Source organism: Takifugu flavidus, chromosome 6 (genome assembly GCF_003711565.1).
Source record: "Takifugu flavidus isolate HTHZ2018 chromosome 6, ASM371156v2, whole genome shotgun sequence".
Classification (NCBI taxonomy): domain Eukaryota; kingdom Metazoa; phylum Chordata; class Actinopteri; order Tetraodontiformes; family Tetraodontidae; genus Takifugu; species Takifugu flavidus.
In genome coordinates this window covers 6,679,412-6,703,308 of record NC_079525.1, presented here as the reverse complement: position 1 = coordinate 6,703,308, position 23,897 = coordinate 6,679,412, and the positions used below count along the sequence as shown (strand labels likewise).

Here is a 23,897-nt window from a genome sequence, read left to right as displayed (position 1 = left end):
CAACATGTTGCAGCCAGTCTGAAGTGGAGTTGGTGCGTGAAAGCACGAGCAGCGTGGAGTAACATCAAGGATTGCGCATGCTGGTCCCACTATATTTGCCACAATGGTCCTCTTAATCATTAGTTTTGCAAATGTGATGCAGAGTGTGTTTTATCAACCAAGCAGGCACTATTAAATGGGTTTCGGTTACATATCGAGAACAGTGGCCAGTTGTAAACCGCACATGCGATAACAGACATATTAAGCACCATCCTTTTACAGCACAAACACATCTCTGATCTTCCTGTTTCTGGTGAGCTAGCTGTTCATTTTAACCTGCGCAGTTTTACAGTTAGCTCAGGGCGTGAAGGTGCAGCACGTTCACAGGAGGCTGGAGCACTTGTCTTCTAAGTGATTAGATCTAGTTGACTCACCTGGAGGCTGTATCTTTGCCGACTGCTCATGGGACACTGCAGAGGGAAAAACAGGTAAATGCAAACTATTTTTTATGTCTGTGCGTTGATTTTGGGTGGAAAGAAGGAGACATGACAGCGTGTCTGTTGGCTGTGCTGATGTTTAGTCTGTCAATAAGTTCTGACTGCTTCCTGTGGTGCCTTATGCCTCGCTTTGAAGCTGGGGCGGCAGTGTTGATCCTTTCAGGAGGAATAATGTAACATATTGATCCTTTTTATCCCACCAAAGCTGGTTCGTATTTTTACTGGGAAGAAAGCTAATGGTGAGAGGAGGAGCTAGTCCTCTGATTACCATCACCCAGAGACAGTTTCATCTGTCCTGGAGGAGGCAGTCATGTCCAGTCTTGGTTTCAGTCTTTGTTTACGATGGTATTTAATGAGAGAAAATTACGTTTCTCGGTGAAAACTGCAATAAAAGATGACTGAACTCCGCCTGATTGGATCCCGGTCACACCTACAGTCGAATGCCTGTCCACACCCCACCCCCTTCCTCTGCAAGCTCGCCTCAAGCTCTTTGGATCATATAATTTGACTCCAGATCTTATCACTGTAAAGCCTTTGGTCTGGACTCTATTTCTCTGCAACAATTCAAAGCTTCGCTGTCAGCCTGAGTTAACAGAATTGCTTCCCTTGCACATGGAGTCTTGCATTTGATCTCTTCAGTCAGACTGAAGATCCGGACTGGAGTAATGGGCCCAGGTTTTTCACTGACATCGTAACTCAATGGTCTCTGTGTCGCCATCAGATGTGTTGACAGCCTGTTATTAATATTTGATTAAAACGGAAGGAAGGCTCGATTTGTGGTGCTTGAAGCCCCCCTCCAGCCTCTCTGCTGCTGGCCGCTCGGTGGGAAAACAAACGGAGGCACGGAGGTTGACGATCTCACCCTGACACGAGGGATGTCGCACTGCTGGAGGCCGAATATCCAGCTGGATTCAGTGCAGAGCAAACAAGCTCTGACTGGCAGCTCTCACCCCAGAACACTTGGTAGGAAGAATGTGGCCACAGGTCTGTGCAGGTCCTCTGCTGTGTAATTAGCACAAATAGAACCAGAACCTGACACAAACTTGTGCCAATTGTAGTAAATAGGACTCAACAGCACTTCGTGAGCTGCAACTAAAAGTGTAGAAATTGTTTCTGTTCCTGCTCAGGTTACAAAGAGTCAGCTGTTAGGTTCACTATTAAAGTTAAAGAATTTAGAGGGGGGATAAAAATGGTCCACTACACATCTGTAATTATTTTTATCCCTATAAAAATAGCAGGATGCTTTAAAAATGCCACTAAAAAGACAGGAAACGGTGTTTAAAGATTAGTCTAACCTCCATTTACATCTCAGTGTCAGTCTTATCGCATATCGCAAGTAAAACGCAGCGTTCATATTTTTACACTAAAAGCCTAAAAGCTGCTTTTATTCCTAAATATTACCGTGTTTTAGATTTGTAGCTGCATTTCTTTGAATTGCGGTGCACAGATAGAGTCAAATGCTTGTATTCTTGAACCCTTTTTGACAAAAGGGGAGGTATTTTACGCCTAAAAATGTCAAGTATGCAGTGTGCATTACAGCCTGACGGGGGCTCCTGCGTTGGTCACAGGAGCCTATTTTTAGCTCTGCAGAACTTGGACACATTTAGTTTTCAGGGAATCACAGAAGACATGACGGGAATATTGACAAGAGTTTGTCTGTAAAAGCCTCTGCACCCCGCAGCACCCCCCTCGTGTTTTTGGTGCGCCCCCCCGCCATTACTGGGAGGAGCGTCCGTCTCCCCGAGCTCCTCCTTCGCTGCCGCTGCTTTCTGAAACTTGCCCCCCTCACACATTTTGCTCTCCACCTCCTGTTCCCTGCAGCCTGTCTGAATCCAGAGAGACATGGGGGTGATGGAAAAGAGGTGAGAGAGGAGAGAACGCAGGGGGAGATCATTCGCAGGAGCGGAAAAGGCGTCACAAAGAGCGCAAAGCGCAGCGCGGAGGACGGAAGACAGGCAGCCGCATCACGGAGCGAGAGAACCCGAGAAGACGCGAGGGAGGAGGCGAGAGCGGCTCGTAAACACGACAGAAAACGACGAATAGGACGCCAGATAGTTGATCATCCCCGCGTCCATCCTCGTCTGCCCATCGCCATCCTTTTGGCGCACCGTTTGTGGCTCATCATCCGAAGCAGATCGGCCGGTTCTTTTCTGTTTTTTTTCCAACCGTTGTTGCAGCTTCCTCTGACCGAACCCCCGTTCAGGTTCCCGGAGAGTCAACACCAGCAGCCGGAGAGGAGGCTCCGGCATCACCACAGCCACCACAGAAGTCTCACTCGGGACAATCGTCGCGGGTGACCGCTGCGAGGAGACGGTGGCGTAAACGCACCGAGACCTCCCCCCCCCCCCCGGCCCCCCCTCCAGCATCGCCGATGCGATGGCAGAGCGGCTTCATCTGCAGCACTAGACTACAAGCTGATCAGCAGGACTCTCATCCACCATGAGCCTCTAAAGATATTCGACACAGGCACAGATGGGTAAGAGGAGATGCTCTGCTCTGCTTTTGAATCATTTATTGCGGGCAGGGGTATTTGGAAAGCCCCCCGTGGCATTGCCCTCTGTAATGTAGAGGAGGGGGGTGGATATTTATACATCACTGGAAGGATGAGGTTGTAATTTGGGAGGTGGACATAGACAGTTGGCCTTGGTCAGGTTGGAGATGGTGTATCTCAGGCCACCTCATGGGATCTCTGCTGCTTTTTAGGGTTGTGGATGTTCCAAATACTGACCTGGGGGCACCTCTAAAAAAGCGAAAATAAGGCATACATGTACAACAAATACAGAAAATTGCACCTGTTTGCCTCACAGTTCTTGGTATTGATCTCTGTAACTTTTTGGGAGCACTGCAGCCTGATGCTTCTTGTATAAATGGATATGAGAAAAGACATTTTTGGTGCAAATTTGCCAAATTTCCTTTTTGTCTTAATTCAGCACATGAACACGGCAGCACACAGCGCTTGTGTTCATTATCAGTCCCGGTCTTCTCCCTGCTGTTCATCCAGGTTATTGGCGAGATGTTCGCAACTAATGTTCATGACATCGGCATTTTTTTCAAAATGTGAGAAACGTTTGTTGAAACGTCACTTCATGAGTGAAAGGTTTCCTACGTCGGCAAATGTGACTTCTCAGTGCTGTAGTCGTCCCCCCGGAGAGGTGGGTAGATTCTCAACATGAAAATTTAGTTTACCCCAAACTAGTCAGTCGGTTTTGCCCAGTGTCACATAATTGCTGCTGCTTGATTTTAGGGAGGAAGGATTTTGGACCGTGCCTTCTGAGTGAACCTATCTGAATAAGTAAAAATAAAGACACACTAACAATCCCTCACCTGGCAGGTCAGTAGTTCCTTTTCTAAACTGTCTCTGAACAGCTGTTTTGGAGTTTTAAGGTAGTTTAGGTATATCTGGTCACGCTAGCAGAATGTAAGATCTGTTCAACACAAGACAAACATTCTAACTGAATACTTCAAATCTGAAGTTGACAATTCTTTCTCGCTCATATTCCACCTTAAATTAAAAAAAATGTCACTGTCAGCGTCCTCTCTGACGTGGGTGGGAGAGGAAGTTTGAGTGTTGAGCTAATGTTTATGGAACTGCCCCGGTGTAGCATCGTTAGTATGAGCTAAGGTGCTGGCTGATACAGATTTGCAAGGATGGTTGTAACTGTGTTTGAAGAGCTCTCTTCGTACCTACCTTCGTATCTTCTACCTGTTTTTTATGTATTGTAAATGCAGAACATTTGCAGTAAACTCATAAAAGGGAATTTGTCGGGTAGCAGTATTGTCCTCGGCATGACCCGCCCTGGACTGCCTCTGATTGGCTCATCAGCCCTCATGCCTAACGTTGACCAATCAGTGAAGAAGGGGAGCAACTAGCTTTTAGAGGCTCTAGAGCCACTAGAACAGAGGTGTCAAATTCAAATACCCATTGGGCCAAAATTCAAAACTGGGACAAAGTCACAAGCCAACATTGATATTTATTGAAAAAATCTTCCTCCAGCTATAACACGGAACCTTTTGGTATGGACCCAAACTAGTTTTGCTTAACTGAACAGGGAAAAAGTAAAGCTTAACACAATACAATATATAATTTATTATTGCACACATGCAAAATCGAAATTCAAATTAAAAAAAACATATCACTGGCATTCATTTCTTCTCTTTTAAATTTAAACAGTAATCAACGCCATTGTAAGTTAATGTAATGTAAATGTAATGCCTTTTCATCTCTTCTTCTTTCTGGCACATTGGAGTCATTTCCAGGTGTTTGTGCTTGTCTTGGTGTTGTGTTTTATAGTGACATCTGTTGTTCTCCTTGTAATGCACATTGGCCCCACATACAAGACAGACAGGTCTATCTTTTACATAGCTAAAGAGATATTCTGCCTCCTACCTGTTCAGAAAGGTCCTATTTCCGGCCTTCCTTTAATCATTTTTCAGAGGGGGAGTGCAGTGCCAGAATTAGCATTAGCATATAAGGTCACTATGACTACTTCCTCTTTCTTTGTGGTTGGCATGCCACATACTGGTGCATTACCACCATCAACTGATGTAGAGTGTGGATTTTGATACCAAAACACCAGCAGAGCATTCTGGTATTTGTAGTATCAGCACATGTGGTTTCAGCGATAATACCGGCGGGCCAGCTCTAACAGTCTATTGGTATGACTTCGTGGGCCAAATATAATTACATTGCGGGCCAAATTTGGCCCACGGGCCAGAGTTTGACATCTATGCACTAGAGCATGGTGGGTCAGGATTTCACCATCCAAGGGGAAACAAGGCAAATTAGCTTACAGATACTACAATGGTGCACATAGGGGACATTTAGAAGTGGGTACATGCACTACTACTTAAGAACTAAGTGGGTATACCCTGTATACCCTGTATACCTGCGTAGACCCTGGACTGCACCAGTGTGGCCTACCCTACCTCTGTCAAAAAGAAACTCCAACCATAGGCAAATGCTGGATCCCCTCACCCAATGGAAGTTCCCCGCATCACCTCGTCACAAGTAAATCTCTCTCCGCCCCCAGGCGACCATGTTTCTCACTGACACAAAAAACCCATCATCTTTGTCGCTGTTGAGTCAACTCTCACCCCATCGCCCACTCAATCCATTTCTTATTTCCCATGGGAAATAGGGTCCATTTAGAGGCCAGGTATTGATCAGGGCTCCCAGGTGGGTGTGGGCACAGGAGGGCTCAAGTTAGCTCATATCTGAGCACAAGCTGATTGCACAGTGGTCAAGAAAGAAAATTCTGGATACACAGTGAAAAAAGGGAGCCACAAAAGAACTTCTGATGTAGCACAGAAGGCAGTGGAGTCCCGGAGCTAGTGTTGCCATCCCAGACCCCCCGCCTTTCAGCACAGCAGAACTCATCTGGTGGGAATGCTGGCCTTTTCACTTCACGGTGATAATGATGCAAAGAGACAGTGCGGTGTGTGGGGGTCGCACAGAAAATGTTTCCAATGCCTGTTCTTGCTGCAAAACCTTTGAATACGGCTACTTTTCATTGAGGGACCCTAAAATGTTGAGCAGGGCAGCGTTACGATGTCTGGGTTTATTGTCAGTGGATGGGCTTAGTTACCGCAGTGTTCTCTGAGTGCGTGTGTGGGGCCTGACAGGAGCTTTCTCATTTTGTACCTGTGGCTGTAGCTCGGCCTGGTCTCCAAACACACACGTAGAGTTAAAAGCATCTCCACAAGGACGATGGCTCGACACAGACCTCGCGGTTTAATGTGGACCATGACAGATTCAGACAGTAAAATAGGCCTCCGAAGACCTGGAGCCAACTCCGACGCAGCGAGAGAGTTGATGACAGCCCAAACCTCAGTGCACGATGTACCATCTTGTACAATTAGCTCTTTCTGGGAATTTCACGTCTCGTTCAAACTTGTCTGAATTGCTCCAATGTTAGAACTGGCTGCTGTGTCACCACTGAGTAGACAGTGAGGGCTTTATGACCGGGCGTTAGAGCTAAAAAACAAACCCTAAAAGATGCTTTATCTGGGTTATAAATAGTTGATACCTGAATGAAGGGAACAAAAGATTAACTGACAAATTCATGTCAAGGAGGTGTGTGTGTGTGTGTGGATGTGTGTGGGTATGTGTGTGGGTATGTGTGTGTGTGTGTGGGGGGGGGGGGTTTGGACACAGTCATGTGTCTGAAAGTGTGAAGTCCACAGACCCTATCCCTGCAGATGAAGCTCACATCTTTTGCCAGATTTGATTAAGAACACACGTGTCTCCCTCCTGCAGCTGTCTTTCACACACCCTTTCACGTGTGCTGGCCTTGCCGCCTGACGCTGGCTGACATGTAAATTTAGGAGAATTGACAGTATTATCAAGAGCTCCTGAATAGGAACTCACCAAATGCAAGTTTCTCCGTCTGACCTTGATTCCATTTGCAAAACAAATTTTCTTTGGCATTGTTCATTTCCCCACTGTTTCCTCTTCAGTGGCTTTAGATTCTCACCATAATCTGTTGCTTCTCGATCTTTCACAATAGTTGCACCAACATAACCTTGTGCTCCTTTTATGTTTCCCTTTTTATCTGTTTTCATTATCCGAACTGGATCAATTGTCGCCTCACCCCACCCCCCCAGTCCAGTCGGGCAGCTCTGATGAAGCCGTTTTGTGTCAGTTTTGTCCGTCAGTGGCATCAATCTCCTTTAACTGGGCAGGAAGGCAAACAATGGTGCTTTCTCAAAATGAGGAGTTTTCCATTGAAGGCAGACGGACGGATGACAAACAGTCTGTCAGGCTGCATCTGCGCTGCTGTGTGGCTGCAGCCGTCCAAACAGGCTTCTGAAAGAAAGACGCTCCTTCAAGGAGGAAGCACAGGACACCTACAATCCCACCTAACCAATGATAGCTCATGCACTAAATGTTATAATTTGCACTTGGACAATTCCCATCCCTCTCTCTTCCACTTTTCTCATATTATCCAACCCTCTTCTATTTCCTGTGTCAACAACTCCTCCATTCTTCATCCCTCGCCTCCTCTTGTCAATGATTTCATTATTCTTCTCTCTCTTTTCACTGCTCGCGACTTGAGTTGCAAGGTCGAAGCAAATGGCTTTGCTGGCACTCAGTTCCTGTCAGTTTAGGTTGCAGAGAGTGATCTGAGAATGTGGAGATTGGTGGCCTCTTCTCCTTGCGTAGCCGCCTGTTTTGCTAGATTCTCACCGAGGTCTTTTCTTCCCAGATGTTCAGAATAGAAGAACGCTGCCCCACAGGCTCATTTCATCTCCACTTTACTCACTGTAATCTTTTTTCTAATAATTTCTTTAGTTTTAGTTTCAAGTTCTCCTTTCTTTAGGCAAATATGCTGAATTTGGTGAGAAGACTGTACCTTTGCAGGAAGTGACTACAAAACAGCTGCAAGTAGCTCTATGCAAACACTGCTGTAGCTTTTGCATAACCACAGTAGATCCTAGTGTCGAGAAAAAAATACCCGAATTTGATTTATTTTAGCTTGCTACAAACGGCTTGCTGTGAATCCTTTGACAGTCGACTCCCCGCTGCCATCCAGACGTTGTTATGGATGTCTCCCATTTGCTGTTATTCGGCGTTATCTCCATTATATCAGGCTGAGTGTTGCTGAAGGATGTGAGGGGGCATGTTTGTCCCAGCAGCTACTGTTACCATCTGCTGGTGTGGTCTGTGGCATAAATATGCCCTTTATGCCACTGGAAGTCGACGAGACAAAGAGTTGTTTTCAGCAGAGACACATGGGGGCAAATCCTGGTGAGGGCTGAGGTAATTACAAGATATAAGTCAGCGTGGGGGGGCGGAGGGGTGCTTGTCTGTCTTTTCACTGACCCGGAGCTGAAAGTAGATAGACGTTGACCTCTGTGTGCATCATTCCTGCTCAGCCATCAGGCCAACACGGGTGTTTCATACAGCTCGGCGACAGAGCACAGAACACGGCAATATACACAACATCCGTCTCATTAATGTTTAATTCCTCTTATGTCGATGGATTCCAGCCAAGTTTCTATTAAAGCGATTGTGTTCAGTACATGGGAGGATGGAAGAAAACATGCATTTTCTGTCGCCCACCCTTCAGTAGAAGGTCAAGGGCAGAATAAACAAGAGATGAGTGGTGAAGCAAAGTCACAATTCTTAAAGGAGTAAGAGCTGCACCTTTGCGGGGCTGGAATAGGGGCAATTAACTGTTTTAAGAGATACCACAATCAACATTAAGAGTCCAAAAAGCACTTTAGAGAGAGCAGAGAGCCAACAAACAAGGTCATCAGTTAGAGCAGGAGCAGCAGACAGGTCTAACAAGGGCTTTGTTTTAAAACCAATAACATAACGTGTTCCCCGAATCGATTTCGTGACATATAAATCAATGAACACACACACACACACACACACAGTGGTATTTACTTCCACGACTTTCTAAGCTTTATTTGACATTTATTATCTTTCTCTTATTTTGTCAGTTATGACAATCAACTCAAGATCAGGTTTTCATTGCCAAAATTACTTTAACCTCTTCTGTTTCAATTTATTTTAATTTGCAATTGAATTCAGGAAGGAGTAGGTTTAATTCTTTGGAGATCTGTTAGAGTGTTCATTCTTTTTAGATTCAGCCTCGACTCATGTCCATACATGCAGATGACACAGGTCCCAGAAAAGCCCTCCAAATTCAGTCTGTTCCTTAATTTCCTGGTTATTCCACGAGTAGCACTGCTGTGGCTTCATTTTCCCACTATTGCAGGTTACTGTTCATCCTGTTGTGGCTGCACACATTACTCATCCATCATCTCAGCACAGGTTCTGTGGGGTCAGTGTTTTCTCTGGTATGGGATGTCCAACTCTGGGACGGGTGTCACCGTGGGCCGAAGGGATTGGTGCCAAGATAATTGATTTGATTGGTGGTCCAGGGTCACAATCATCACAACAATCGCATCCAATGTGGAAATGGTGATCACGCTGGATTCATGATAACCCACTTTTCTGTCTAAAAGAGTCTATTAGAAACATACTATAGTGTTCCATGTTGATTTTTGAGGCTTTGGAGTAGATTTACGTTCAAGGTTTGGTTTATTGCTTGTTGTTATAGCCACATCTGCTCATACGTCATTCTCAGAAGTATTTAGGGCGAAATGCCTTTAATGACAGGGTTGTGTTGGTGGATAAGTACAACTTGATAAGTCTATGGACTTGATTATTAATCTATTTTTAATGGCTTTGCAGGAGCATTGGACAGTGGCTACAGCAGCCACTTGTGACTTCAGTGTGATCTCCAGAAAAGGCTGTCTCAGGCAAAACACACGCACACATACACACAGCTGACGGTCCAGGCAGGGTTTTTCATGGAAGGGAAGCAGCTGTGTTGATGAAGTTTTTGATTTCTGTGACAAGAAAGTGCTAAATGTGGACAAAGTTCGCTCCATATCTGTACTGAAAGCATTTCCTCCCCCTTTTACGTTCCCTTCCTCCCCTCTTTCTCTCTCTCTCTCTCTCTTTCGCTCTCCCTCTCTGGCTATTTGCAGGGTGCTCCCCTTCACTAAATATGGCAGTTTGTCTGTCTGTGACCTCAGACCCCCTCCTTTCGGCTCACAGACACCCTCGCTGGGTTGGGCTCATGTCGGACCGCCGCGCTGAAGTTTAACGCTGTGCTAAATTAGGCGCCCTCTGTCCTTGACAATCTCACTCTACTGTTCTCTTTCTCTCTTCTCATTCTCTTTGTTTCTTCCCTTTTTCCCCCCACCACCACAGTGTCATCTTACATTTGCGTCCCGCTGTGAGGACCTCAGGAGACCCGCTGAGCCAGGACAGAAAATGGTCCTGACCTGTGCTCAACCCAGAATGTGTGCTATTGAGCCTGTAGGGCTTAACGCTACCACCGCTGCACGACTTATAAAGGTTACCATTTGTAAAGGAGGTCTGGAGGGTGTGTGTGTGGGGAGGCAGAGGGATAAACTGATATTAGATATTTAGGTTGGGGAGCGGCGGCCAATGGTTTGTATCTGCGTGAGCGATACATTTCTGACATTTTTTTGGCGTGATTGCAGCTGGGAAGCTGTAGGAGTGGTTGTATTAATTTATTGATTCAATAAAAATGTAAAATCAGATGGAAACATCAGACTTCAGCCTGATTGAATCCCCATGTCCCACCGCCCCCCCACCCATGTGAGCGTGCCCCGTGGCTGGAAAGAATGTTCGTACTGGTTTTACTTACAAAGCACATGTTTTGATTGTTCTGTTATTATAGCATGCACTCAACATTTCCTCCATAATGAGAAGAAAAAAGGAAAGAAAAGATTGCTGTCGAGAATTAAAGACAGAACTACATTACCGGTATTTAGACTTTGCTAAAAGCATTTAAACAAATAGAATATAGATCTGAAAAATGTTGGCATTTAATGAAGTTAAACCCTAAATTTATCTCCTCACCAGGGAAATTTACTTGTGAGAGCAACAAAATAACATTGATCCACTGGGAAACAAAATTAGCAAACTAGAAAACAAAGCATAAAAATATTCACTTACGGCGAAACAATCAAGAGGCAGTAGGATATTCTTCCGAAGTTTTATTTCCTTTAATGTTATCGTATAAATGAGCTGCCATCGTCAGCTTCAAGGTTGAACAGACAGCGGAACATCATTTACTGCCTCCTGCGCGCCTGCAGCGCATCCTCAGTGACTGAAAAGAAGAAAAAAACAGCCTTAAAATAGCAGACGACGCTGCGCCACTTCCCCCGGCACCAAAAGGAAGGAGGATTTTAAAGTTCCCAGACCCATTTGACAGGATCTCAGGAGGCAGAAGAAAACAAGTGAGAACGTGGAGAGATTGGTGGCAGAAAATGCCCTAGACAAGAGACCGAAGGAGGAAGTTGGCGGCGTGATTATGATTCACTTAAAGCAGTTGACCTTTAGAAAACTGACAGTGACGCACTTGTGTTTTGTATCTTTTGTGGCTGAGATAGAGACGTCAGCGAGGAGTCTGTCAATCGTAGCACGAGGGGAGGTAAGACGGGAACAATGGCCGGCAAGGAGGAGGGCGCGTGGCCCACCGCTTGTTTGTCCGCCTGGACGGACAGATGGACGGAGAGAATGAAATGAGGGGGAAGAGGAAAAGACATTTTCATCAGGATTATCCTCCGGCACAGAATCTCATCTGGGAAAGTGGCCCAGTGCTTAGTGAACGCACCCCCACACACAGGCAGACGGCCTCGTGAGGCTGGGAAGCCTACAGGAGCTCTACCTCACCTCAGTTTGCCTCAGGACGACCCCTCCCCATAGACTTCTGTCCCGCTCAGAGATATAAGCACGACGTTGAATCTTTGTCCTTTCGCTTTCTCCTGTGCAAACCAAGTAAAAGCAGTGTCCAACTCCCAGCGGACAGCAGGAGGTCCTCGCTGGTGGTCGGTATTCCTGAGCTGAACCCGCAAGACAAAGCTGAAAGGTGCATCCACGAGTCTGGGGCTGTTCATGGAATAGAGGAGAAAAGGGTTTAATATCCTGTTTTTGCTCCGGGACCTTTTGACTGGAGTTTTATCTTATCTTGGCTTTAGTTGACCATTAGGAAAGAGGAGCGAACTAGAGTCGGAGGTAGCATAGCTTATCACCCTCAAGAAAAAAAACGATGACTCATGCTTGAAATAAAAGACCTGTTCATTCATTTGTTTATTATCCCGCAAACTTGGCGCAATGTGATCATGTTGCGTAGCTTTAGCTACTCAATTACAGATTTTCCTAAATGTCTCCTCCAGACTTTGAGCCGGGTGCGAGCCAGGTGCTGCCAAAGTGTTAAATATGGTTGGATTCCACGCTGGATTCCTATAGTTTTTGATTCAATCGCACGTGCCGGCCATGCCTTCTTTTAACACCTGAGCTTCTGCGGGGTTTTGATTCAAGCCCCCCACCTGTTTCACCTCAGGTTTGATTAACAAGAAGAGCTGAAGAGTTTGTGTGTTTTGACGAAGGAGACGGGAATATTTTACCTTCTCACGCAGTCATGTCAGGTGTGTGTGAGACAGAGAGGACCTTTCTCAAAACTTTACTTATCTATCAGTTTAACTATAATCCTCAATCAGCTGGCAAATACAGTCAGAGTGGCACATCCTCCGCTCTCTGATCCACAGAGCCCCCCACTCCATTTTCCTGCTAAAGGGCATGTAAGCCGACACCTGTGTGGTCAGGTGAATGTGTGTATTACCTGGAGGGTATGTTGACTGTCGCAATATGTTATTGGCGGCTTTTATTGTGCTACTGTGCAAGGTAACGGCCTGTTTACAACCTGGTTTCACATATGTCAAAAGGTCGAACATCAGCCTCGCTTTGCAGGCTGTTTTCTCTCTTCCCCTGAAGCATATTCAGTAGTAGATGGGAGTGAGGCTATTTACGTGCACTACCCAAGTGAAGTGATCATATGAAAAGTTGTTTAGGTGCTGTTGCGGGAGAAGGCCAGGACTCTTCGCCTCCTAACTCGTGTGGAAAATGGTGACTTTTATGTTTGCACGTCTTCGGTGAGTTTGACTGTCAGCCTCTGAGTTGTATTCAGTCTGCTTCAGCTTGTCTGTCAGACCTTAAATCATTATCAAGCTGTGTGTTCCATTAATTAGGGGGACGGTGGTGCAAAATGGTGGGCTCTTTAATAGAAGTATATGTGTTTTAATGGGAAAATTTGCCGTGATGGGCGCTCATGTATGCCTTAGATTGTATTCTGGGGGTGTAATGTGCCGGATGGCTGCTCATCGTGAGCCATGTTTGCCTGATAAAGGTATTTATAATCCCCACTGACATGACATCCAGTGTATGAGCTATTACATCATTTTAATGACAATGTAAAGATGTTTTTTGTGGGGATTAAATGCAGTCTGTGTGTGTGTGTGTGTGTGTGTGTGTGTGTGTGTGTGTGTGTGTGTGTGTGTGTGTGTGTGTGTGTGTGTGTGTGTGTGTGTGTGTGTGTGTGGGTCGATGGCATGCCAGAGACAGTGGGTGACTCCAGAGCTGAATGGGCCTTATTGTGTTTTAACAGAACCATCTCAGAGAGAGAGAGAGAGTGGCTCCAAAAGCACACATACACACACACAGATGCATATACCATACAATATCCTGTGCCAAGGCCTGTGTTTGACCCCAACACACACATAGACACACACATACACTAAAGCTCTGTACAGGATATCACCACATACATATCACCACAGTTTGAGAAGGTGGCCTGGCAGATTCGTCAAGCAACAACAACAGCTTTCAGCAGGTTCAGAGGCTTTTTAAGAGGAATCCTGCTATTATCTATGCAGCATGTTTTAAATGGACTACCTGTCTGGATCCTAAGGGAAGAAAAAACAGAATCATAGAGAGTTTAGGAGTAAGAACAAGGTGCATATTCAGATGGGCCATAGAAACCTCAGGTTTTAAGCTGTTTCATGAATATCTAATGCAGTGTTTGCTGTTTACTACCTGCTGGGGAAATGCAGAAACACTGAGTCACACTTAAAATGCAGTTTTACAATCAGTCGGAGTTTACCATGTTTCAGTATGATGCAAAGTCTGCACAACCGGCTTCATTTTACAGAGGAAGTTGAAATGGGAAAAACCTGAAGGCTGGTGCACACATACACACTTGCACACACAAATACAGACACACCCTCACCATGTTTCTGATGCTGTTAGATCAGACTTCACTTGAGTGCACACATGTGCTCTGACACTTCTGGATCTGTGTCACACAGAAGCACAAACTCCCTCTTTGCTCCACTGTTCTCAAACTGTACTCCACCGTGTGTGTGTGTGTGTGGTGTGTGTGTGTTGTGGGTGACTTCCCAGCATCTACCCAGAATATAAATTAGCCCACAGCAGATAGAACCCAGCAGTCAGGCGGATTTGATGTGTTTTGCTCGGATCTGCTTTCTCCTAAAAAAAAAAATCTGACTGTTTGTTTCATTTTGTTCAGGTTTAGTTGACTTTACCTTTACGTCATCTTCATAAAATATCTTCAACAGCCCCAGATTCAAATTAGTTGTTGTCCTCTGGCTCTGCTGTCCAGTCTCATAATGCTTTTGGTGTGTTTTTTGGTTTATTTGTGACACTTTGATGCATCAGTTGTATAATATCGAGTGGTATTTTCTCAAGACTCCAACTGCATTGTACAAACACAGTAGGCACCATTTACAGCCGTCGTGACTTTGGACCGACCTTGTTGATTTTGTATATAAACACAAAAAGGGTTCCACAATAATGTTTCGTCAAACCACCGCTGCTTACATGCGCAGTAACATTGTTTCCATAAGCTTTTGTAATGTCAAGATCTATTTCAGTCCAGTGTTGCATTCATTTTCCAGCAACATCCGTATGGATGATGGGAGAGTCGGGCCACTGAGCCAAGCTTCTCCAGCACATCCCAAATGTTCTTACCGGGGTTAAGGTCTGGACTCTGGTGGCTGATCCGTGTGTGAAAGCGATGTCTCATCAGCCCTGAGCTCTGTCACAATCTGAGTCCGATGAATCCTGACATTGACATCTTGAAATATGCCTCCAGGGAAGAAATGGTGATGAATAACCTGATCATTCACTATATCCAGGCAGTCAGCTGAGCTCGTGGACCCATATTGTTGCTGAAGCTGGCCATGAGCAACTGCAGCAACCCCAGTTCAGTACTTTTCCCCCCAGGCTTGTCCAGTTGACACTCGGCGTGATGGCTGCATCACTTCATCTGCCTCTCTTCTTACCCTGATGCCCCATCACTCTAGGACAGGGTAAACCCCCCCGATTAGCCTCGCCGATTAGTTGTTTTCTTGAGACTCCACAGTTGTTCCTGAGCTCGACCAAAAGCCCTGGTAGATTGCGAGCATTTAGGATTTATTTTTTGTGACCACAATTCCTCCTAAAAGTCGATGGTTCCCCGCAATCCTTCCAGTTTCTGATAATTGTTGGAGAGTTCTTCACCCAGTTTTAGCAATTTCTGTAATGCAGGACGATGACAAAACGACCATCTTTTTTTTCCCACTAACACAGGATGTGTCTTTCAACATGGTTGATTAAGAAATAAGAAGCTGCTCATTGTGTCAGTAGCGACTTGAAAGACAACGGCCCCTGCAGTAATTATCCGCTGAGCTCTTACCTGCTTGTTTAGTTAAACCCAGGTGGCGACTCCTTTTCGGCCAGGCAACGTTTATCTAACAGAATGATTTTTTTGTAGCAGGTAACTTTGACAGTAAACGCACCACCGTTTGAGCTGCAGATGGAGCTTTTTATGCCTGTGCTCATTATTGCACCATTGTCGCTTCTTTTCCTCGCACACACACCCCTCTCTCTGCCAGGCGCTCATTTCATGTCACCCCCTGATTTCCTCTTTCTATTTCGGTCCCCTCTTTCTCCTCTCTCTCTCTCTCTTTCTCTCTCTGTCTCTCTCTCTGTGTCTCTCTGTCTGTCTGTCTGCGGATCCGCCGCCATTATTGCCAATCTGTTGTAAGAGTGGGCCCCTGCAGCGTGTCAGGCTGTGATTAAAGGCTGTTAGAGGAACGTTGGATTAAGACACAGGTGGACCGAATGAAGCTGAGATTGAACTTGGATGAAAGGATTTGATTCAAAATAGTAACTGAACATAATCTAAAGATGACCGCATTTAGGATTCCTAGCGAGTCAACTGTTGGTTTATTGGTGGGGATGCACAGTGCTGTTGTCGCACAGTTAATGTTTTCACCAAACGCAGACGTGGTGCCGTTGATCTAATGAAAATTAAATTGAAATTGGACAACTGACGGCTCAGTGATGGAAGAGTCGGTTCATTTATCAGCAGCTGTTAACGGTGAGCTGGTGGAAACCCCGTTTGATTTGGTTCACGTTTGGAAACACACGTCTGCGCACTTCTCTCCATCATCAACAGCTTTGCTATGCGTATTTGGCCAGAACTCCGATCATACATGAGAAATATCTTTAAATCTAAAATTTAGTATGTGTGTGGGCAAGGATCTTTGTTTTCACGTGACCAGTAATTAAGTTGGAGAAAATGAATCATCTGCATCACCAACAGCTGTACTGAGTCGTGCTCTGGTGCCGCTGCGGTCCTCTAGATTTGGCTTTAAAAGAACATCTGCACTGATGTTCCCGTGAGAAGAGTGGAACAAACCTCTGCTGCATCCCTGTGCAGCCTCCAGCCTAATCAGCAGCTCAGGAAGTTCCACTCTCCTCAGTGTTTCCAGGATGATAATGAAGCACAATCAGAAAAATAACAAGGCCGTCCATGTGTCTGAATGGTCCTGTTCATGTGCCAGAGCACAGGAATGTCTAAAACACAACTGCACCGTTGTGAGCTATGCAGTGGAATTGCCCATTTCCTTGTCCTTAATGGGAAATTTAATTTACTCTAAGCCAAAAAAAAAAACACAATACAGGCAACCTGGGGAGGAATGCCATGCTTAAAACTGAACAATGGTGGCACCGTGACCTTTTCAGAGCTCTATAGGTAGAAAAACTCATCACATTAACACCTCGTGTTACCCTAGTGAATCATATCCCTCCTCGTGCACCATAGAGCTCATTATAGGAGTTCTTCCTCACTCTCCAACTTTATCCCTTTAATATTGGGGGATTTTGTTTTCTTCTCTGCTGTTGGGGAACAGGAGCTTCTTCTCCTTTTTCTTCTTCTTTTCCTTCTCTTTTTTTTTTTTACAGTCGGTTGATTAAAACAGAACTAATGCAGGATATTAAGCATTTGCTGCTGGCAAAGCCATGCAAAGAGCAGGAAATTGAACATAGGCCGCCTTGAAGGGCCGCCGGAGTATTTGAAACTTTGAGGTCATGCCTTTTGAAGCAGCGCTAGTCAGTTCAAAAGGGATGATCACAGTTGAATTATGCTGAAGTTTTCACTGTTTTTGATTGTGAACAGACAGAAACCTCATCTCTCCAAGGTAATTAAGGTCTGGAGTTCCAGGAGATGTGATTGCTGGAACACTCAGACTTACAGTTCCATCCTTCCATCACAAGCAACAAGATACCTGATTACTAATAGACCTCACAGATTCCATCTGCATCCCTCCTGCAGCATCACATGTCAGGGATGAGGTCTGAGTGACGCACTAGCTCGCCGCTGGCATGATTAATAGGCTGTCTTCCAGTCTTTAATGACCTGCCTCTTCTCACAGTTCCCTTCACATTCAGCCAGAGTGGCCTGTGGAGGCAGGTGCCTATTTCAGCTTTTTATTCATTTACAAACAGAGAGGAAGAGCAGAGTCATTACCAGGCATGTTCGCTTTGTTGTTGTCATTTAGAGCTTTACAGAGGCATCCATGAGCCTTCACTGCCAGTGAATTGCATATTAATCAGAACCCTTTTACGATGACTAACATCTACGTGACTGAAATCCGGTTCAAAGGACATAAAAACCAGTCCAAACTGGTTGTCCCACAGTCTGCTGAGGACACAGTGGGGTGTGGTCAGCACAGATGCTTCTCAGCAAGAATGATGTGGCTTTGATGAGGTGAAGGGAGTGATGCAGGTGGGGGCCACAACCGCCACTATTAATGGATACAGTGTGTGAAAACGGGCCTCAAATGAAGTCTGGCTTGTTGGTGGAACAGATCAGTTAATGTAGCTCAGTTCACCTTAAACGTCCCCACAGAGCACTGTTCTCCATGCGTGCTGTTGTGACCCGCCACGACAGATGTTTTCCGCAGTTCTACTGCAGTGAGGGTTTAAACCACCCTGGAACCATGAAACATGCTGTACTGTTGCTGCACCAGTTGTTGTTGTTTTTTTGTTTTTTTTAAGTAGATAATCTGCTAAACAGTCCACATGATTATCAATGTACAGAACTTTAAGTCACCACGGGTCAGCAAATGATCAAACTCACTGTTTTTAAAAGCGGCCGAGCATTATTTGAAGCAGCTGAGCCCACTAAAGACTCTTGCTGTGTCTGATTAAGTTTGCGCATATTCGTCCGCCACATGATTAGCTTTTATGATGCACAGTTATGTTTCTATCTGAGCAGGAACTAAAGGAAATATGTTCTTTCCATGTGTGTCTTTTAATGTTACATTTGATGACAATCAACCAAAAGGTTCTGGAGACTGATCGGATCCCTCTGTGTCACCTGCTGAGGGAGAAATCAACAATTTTCTGCCTTTGAAATTGGATAACTTAGGCAGCTGAAAATCTTGACTTGACAAAAGAAATTATGTATTGTTTTGTTATTGAAACTGTAATTGAAACATTTGATACTCAGATACAAAGATTTTTGCGTTCAAGGTCCACTTTGTGGGATTTGTTGCCACCTAGTGGTGACAGATTTCAGAGCAGCCACTGACTGCTTTAAGTTCCGCCCTCTTCAGTTTCTAAGAAAATTGGTCGGCGCAACATTTTTGTTTTTTCCTACCTTTAGCTGTCTAACCCCTCCCATCCACACACACACACACACCTAAAATCTGTTTTTAGCTTTTGATGATCTTCAATCGCAGTGAAATGCATCATTGGTCCCGCTCATGCGCCGCTGCCCTCGCCTACGCAGGAGGAAAATACTGAGCTCAGAGTTGGGAGGTTCAAAAGTGTCATCAAACTTCTTTTGTTTTCTAATTATGGCATTACAAAATTCTGAGAAACAAAAACAGGAATTCTTTATTTTTAATTCAATTCAATTCAATTCAATCTTTATTTATATGGCACTTTTCATACACTAGGTAGCAGAAAGTGCCTCACAGAGGATAAAAACAACAAAGAGAAACAAGATAATCAAGAAAAAGGACACACACACAGATACACACACACATGCATACACACACTTAAACACACACACCCACACACACAAACAAACTGAGACAAGGCTGGGCACCGAGACCTGAGCCGAAGGAGACTTCGCCTTTGGAGGCCCACCAGGCCGAGGGAGGTCACGATCCGTGACCACAGGTGTTACCGCCACAAAGACCACCCCGACCCGGACAGACCGGAGGCTCCACACCAAAGCACAGAGCCCCCTAACCACCCAAAATTAATTAGAATTACTTTTCCAGCATAGCAAATTAGTAAATAATAAAATAATTCCTACAGATTTTAGTTTTTTTTTTAATCAGAAAAGAGCTCAAAATCCACAAATAAAATTCAGAGTCACCCCCTATAGTGATAGTCTTGAGTAAATCCTTATCCAGTTATCCTTTTTGTCATTATTGTTTTTATTATTTTATTATCATTAGCTTTTATATAGTGAAAGAGATTTTTATTTGTGAAATATAAACATGGTGCCAGATGTCACAATTGACACGTGAGGGTGCAACGAGGCAGCGCCCAAATCCTCCATGGATGGTGGCAGCATTGCGTCATGCTTTACTGTATTTATTGTATTAGGTGTGTCACTAGTTCCTCATTCCATTTAAATTGGGCAGTAGCAGCCCTGGGAATGTTCACGCAGGTCTGGGAGGAAGTGACAAGCTTTTCCTCTCAGCGGACATCTCACTGCGTATCAGGGCACTGGCTTTTTTTCTTCTCCCAGCCCCCTTTCCTTCGCCGTTGGCACTTTTCCTGTCCATCGTCAGTCTTTTTACTAACAGCCTGATGGTGAAGCTGCAGGAAAAGGAAGAGGGCCGGCAGAGATAAGCGCGCTTAACATGCCGGTCAGCTCCCTACTAAGTGAATAAACCTGGATGCTAATGGCCTAAACTGCAAAAACATTCTTGTGCTCCATTGATTATAAACAAACCAAAACAGCTCTCTTAAGGAACAATACGGGGGCTCTAAATTAGAAATGGAGGCACACAGAAATTACTGGCTGGCTACATGCTGACCATCCTGGATTTCAGTTTTGAGGGTCAGTCATGGGAGGAAGTGTCCCTGACTGAAGCCTCTCCAGACTGCTGCCTCTGAGCTGCAAATCCTTTAAACGCTTATCATTCCGTCTGTCTCCTCCACCCTCTGTTAGTAGTCTTATTCCTGTAGATCTCAGCTTGGAGGAGCTCTGATGCTGTCAGACACGGCAGCCACCGTGACCTCCTGGTCCATCAATAATAGAGCCTTGAGCCGTGCAGCAGCCTGTCTGCGTGAGGAACCCGGTGGTTTATTTCAGATATGCGAACTGGCAGCCCGATCTCATCCGCTTGTTCTGCTGGATCAAGACTTGTTTTTCCTGCTGTTGTGATCATCGCTGCCGGTTCAGCGGGTATTGTGCTCTGCATTGCAAAATAAAATTATTTCATAGGCTGCAGGCACTGGTGGTCACCTGACAAACCTGTTTGCCTGCATTGGCCGTGTAGCTCCACCTTTCACATGCTTCTGTACAACATGCTTTTGGTTCAAAAGGCAGCAATGATGATGTATTCCTCAGGCTTTCAATGACTTTTAGGAATGTGGTCATTGAAATTAGTCCTCAGAGCTCATTGTTAAAGTGTCATTTTATCTTGGGCTTTATCTGGCATCCACACACCAATTAAAAAACTCAGTCAAACTAGAGAGAAATCCTTCTTTCCCAGTGAACGGCTGTTGGCTTTTATTCCCACTATAACACTATTTTACAGGAGGTCTACAGTTTACCCTGTGCTCATTCCTTTGTCCTTTCTAAAGCACTGCCCTCTGCCTGCTGGGTTCTTTCCTGACCGGGTCCAGCGTAACAGCGTGAGAATTAATTAATCCCAATCTATTGCCATTCCTGCAGCTTTCCTGAGTAGATTTCCCTCATTAGAAAAACATTTGTGCTCGCAATAAACAATAATCACTCATGCATTTGTACCTCTTCATTTCCCTTGTAGAATCTTCGTGTGTAATTTCAAGCTCCTCCTTTTCTTTTCAAAACTTGTATCCTCCGTCTGTGCTAAAGTTGTTTACATCCTTGTAAACACTCACCTCCTGTTTTCCTCGGCACCCTTCCTCAACTTTCTCTCCATCCCTCTGTCTCTTTCACTCCACCCTTCCATCTCACTGCGCCAGCGCTCGTCTTCCTCTTTGAGATTGCCCTTCTGTGCCCTCCAGCTCTTCCTCTTTTGATTTCCCCTGCCTACATGCCTCTCTTTAATCACTGCCTCTTCACTCTTCCCTCATCACATCTTCTCCTCGAGTAGCTCCATCGATCTTTTCTTGAAGACCTTCAACACCCCATGAATGGCCTGTATTCAGGTCTGACCCCTCCACCCTGGTCGCTTTACATTACGGACTAAAATCATGTGTAAATCCGATGTGGCTTCAAGGTCAAACCTCAGAGAGGACAGGAACTGTTTAATCTGCCCGGGAAGTCTGAATGCATCATTTTAGAACCACAGACCCAGTTTGTTTGCAGACAGGAGGATGTTCCAAACATATAGTTTTATACTTAATTTAATGTTTGTTTCACCGCTACGTTGAGTATCCCGCAATGGGTTACACAACAAAAAAGCACCGTTCTCTGTGTTCATCGGGGCCGATTCAGCAGTTACTGCCTGGACTAATGCAGAGACCACCAGATTCCCGTTTCCATCATAACAATGGTAACCAGCTGACAATAGACGTTTGACAGCGAATGTTTTTATTTCCTGAGTGTGCTGACCTACTTGGGCTAATCCCAGGCCTGCGGTCTCACTGCCTGCTGAATCCACTTCAATTTCCAGCCAAACTGCTGTAAGTTTACAATCAGTCACCTTCCTGAATGATCAGATTATACACCTTTGGTTCCAGATGAGGTGCCCCATAAGGCTTACTATACTCCAACACGTGTTTTCAGTGGCTGCCGCATGCACTGAAAGAGAACCGGTCCCTCCCTGATTAGAAAGGAATCACGGCAAAAGTTCTTGTGACGAGGCATAAAGGCATTCCACAAACTTGATGCCTGAACAAACAATGAATCAATCACCATTATGTCCAGTATGGTTTTCTAACAAGACAGTAGGAGTCAGGTTCATGCCAGGTTTACTGCCACCAGTCCAAGCAATAGAGTAATCAATCAATCATCAGAAAAAAAACTCGCATGATTCTGTGGCATCGAGAGTAAACAATGTGCTGCTTGTTTATATGAGTGGTTTTGTGTCACCTTCATTATGAGGATGTCAGTGACTGTGGCAGGAATATGACAATAGAGAGAGCAGACACTTAAAGGAGTGAATCACCGCAGTAAAAACGAGTTTTTAAAGGGGACGCGCTCAGCAGCAAAGCTGCACAGGGATGTATGCGCGGGGGGGTCTTGACTTTTCATTTGTGTTCGGTCAACAAGGCTGTTAGCTGCAGGACGTTGAGTAAGGAGAGAAAATTAACATTTAAATGAAAGCTGCTGTCATCGGATATGTTGTGGCTGCAGAAGGAGGGTGGAAGGTGCCCAATAACGCAACACTGCAATTCACAAACTGTTTGGCTGGATATCTTAAAAAGAGACATTTAAGTCACTGAAGCTTTTTGAGGCACGCGGTTCTTTACAGCCGAGTCTCTGCATCAGTCACCTGGCACTTCTGCGTCATCTCCTTCCTTACATTACATCAGTCTATGGTTATTTTCTGTCATATTAATTTCAGAACAGAATCGTAAAAAGCATTTAAGAGGAGTGAATAAAGGACTATGGGCGAAAGTCAAAGCGGAGTCATCACTGCAAGGCAAGAAGCACTTAAGAGTTTTTATATAGGAACTTCATAATGTAACACAGTCCATGTTGCCTCCCCCCCAACCTTCCCATCCTTGGATAGATGAGGAGAGACGGCGAAACGTGCCTTTGCACATTTGTCTCCACCTTTGGCAAAGAGCAACCAGAAAGGGAATAAGAGAAAGACCTCATGCCCCAATGCAGGCCTGAATTATACATTAGGCTGGAGCAAAGGAGGCACTTGACTGGCCGTTTTCACCCTCTTACACAATAAATCACACCCACGCCCCAACAATAATCCACCTTTATTAAACCCCAGAGACAGGAAGTTGTTGTTTTTACACTCTGATTAGTACCGTATTTTCACAACCATAAGGCGCGCCGTATTATAGGGCGCACCTTCAATTAACAGCCTATTTTAGAAATATTTTCATACACAGGGCGCACCGTGTTATAAGGCGCATAGCATAGAAACTGCGTAGTGCCTGTGGTTTCATGACGCGTTCACTAGATCGAGCTGCGCTAAAAGGAATGTCAATAAAACAGTCAGATAAGTCAGTCAAACTTTATTAATAGAATACAAACCGTCATTCTCACAACTCTATTCACTCCCAAAACGAATAAACAGCTGTTTTATTATTTTTCCCGAGTGACGTAGTGTTTTCGCGTAACACAGTTCGTTTAATAACAGCGAGTTATAACAGGCAGTGCAACATTTTTATCACAAGTGGATAGTGGAGTTTAATAAATCTTCGATTTAGTGCAACATTTTTATCACGTAGTACCGTTGCGGTAAATCAAACGTTAGTGCAAACAATATACGGTAACTCGAACTCTCGAAGTAGTGCAAAGCGATAGCAATAGCAATATAACAATAGCAATATAACAACGTTGTTCAAACGGTAATTTCCATATTCACAGTATGACCAGCCTTGTTAAG

The 23,897-nt window shown here is 44.9% G+C and overlaps 1 protein-coding gene and 1 long non-coding RNA gene across 3 annotated transcripts in view; one reads left to right on the top strand and one right to left on the bottom strand.

The window, feature by feature from the left end:
* Positions 1-332: 332 nt before the first annotated feature.
* Positions 333-23,897, top strand: part of mgat3b (beta-1,4-mannosyl-glycoprotein 4-beta-N-acetylglucosaminyltransferase b) — a 34,908-nt gene continuing 11,343 nt past the window's right edge. The window contains exon 1 of one of the 2 annotated variants that reach the window (XM_057036484.1): positions 333-467. In XM_057036484.1, the coding sequence (XP_056892464.1) occupies positions 442-467 (26 nt within the window). In that variant the 5' untranslated portion in view covers positions 333-441. Of the gene's footprint in view, positions 468-2,232; positions 2,953-23,897 lie in introns of those variants that run through there. The other variant, XM_057036485.1, reaches the window with a different exon arrangement.
* LOC130527763 (uncharacterized) lies at positions 11,007-11,988 on the bottom strand. The gene is made up of 2 exons (XR_008951114.1): positions 11,387-11,988; positions 11,007-11,134 (listed from the first exon to the last, which is right to left on the bottom strand). It is a non-coding gene; the product is annotated as an uncharacterized LOC130527763 (long non-coding RNA).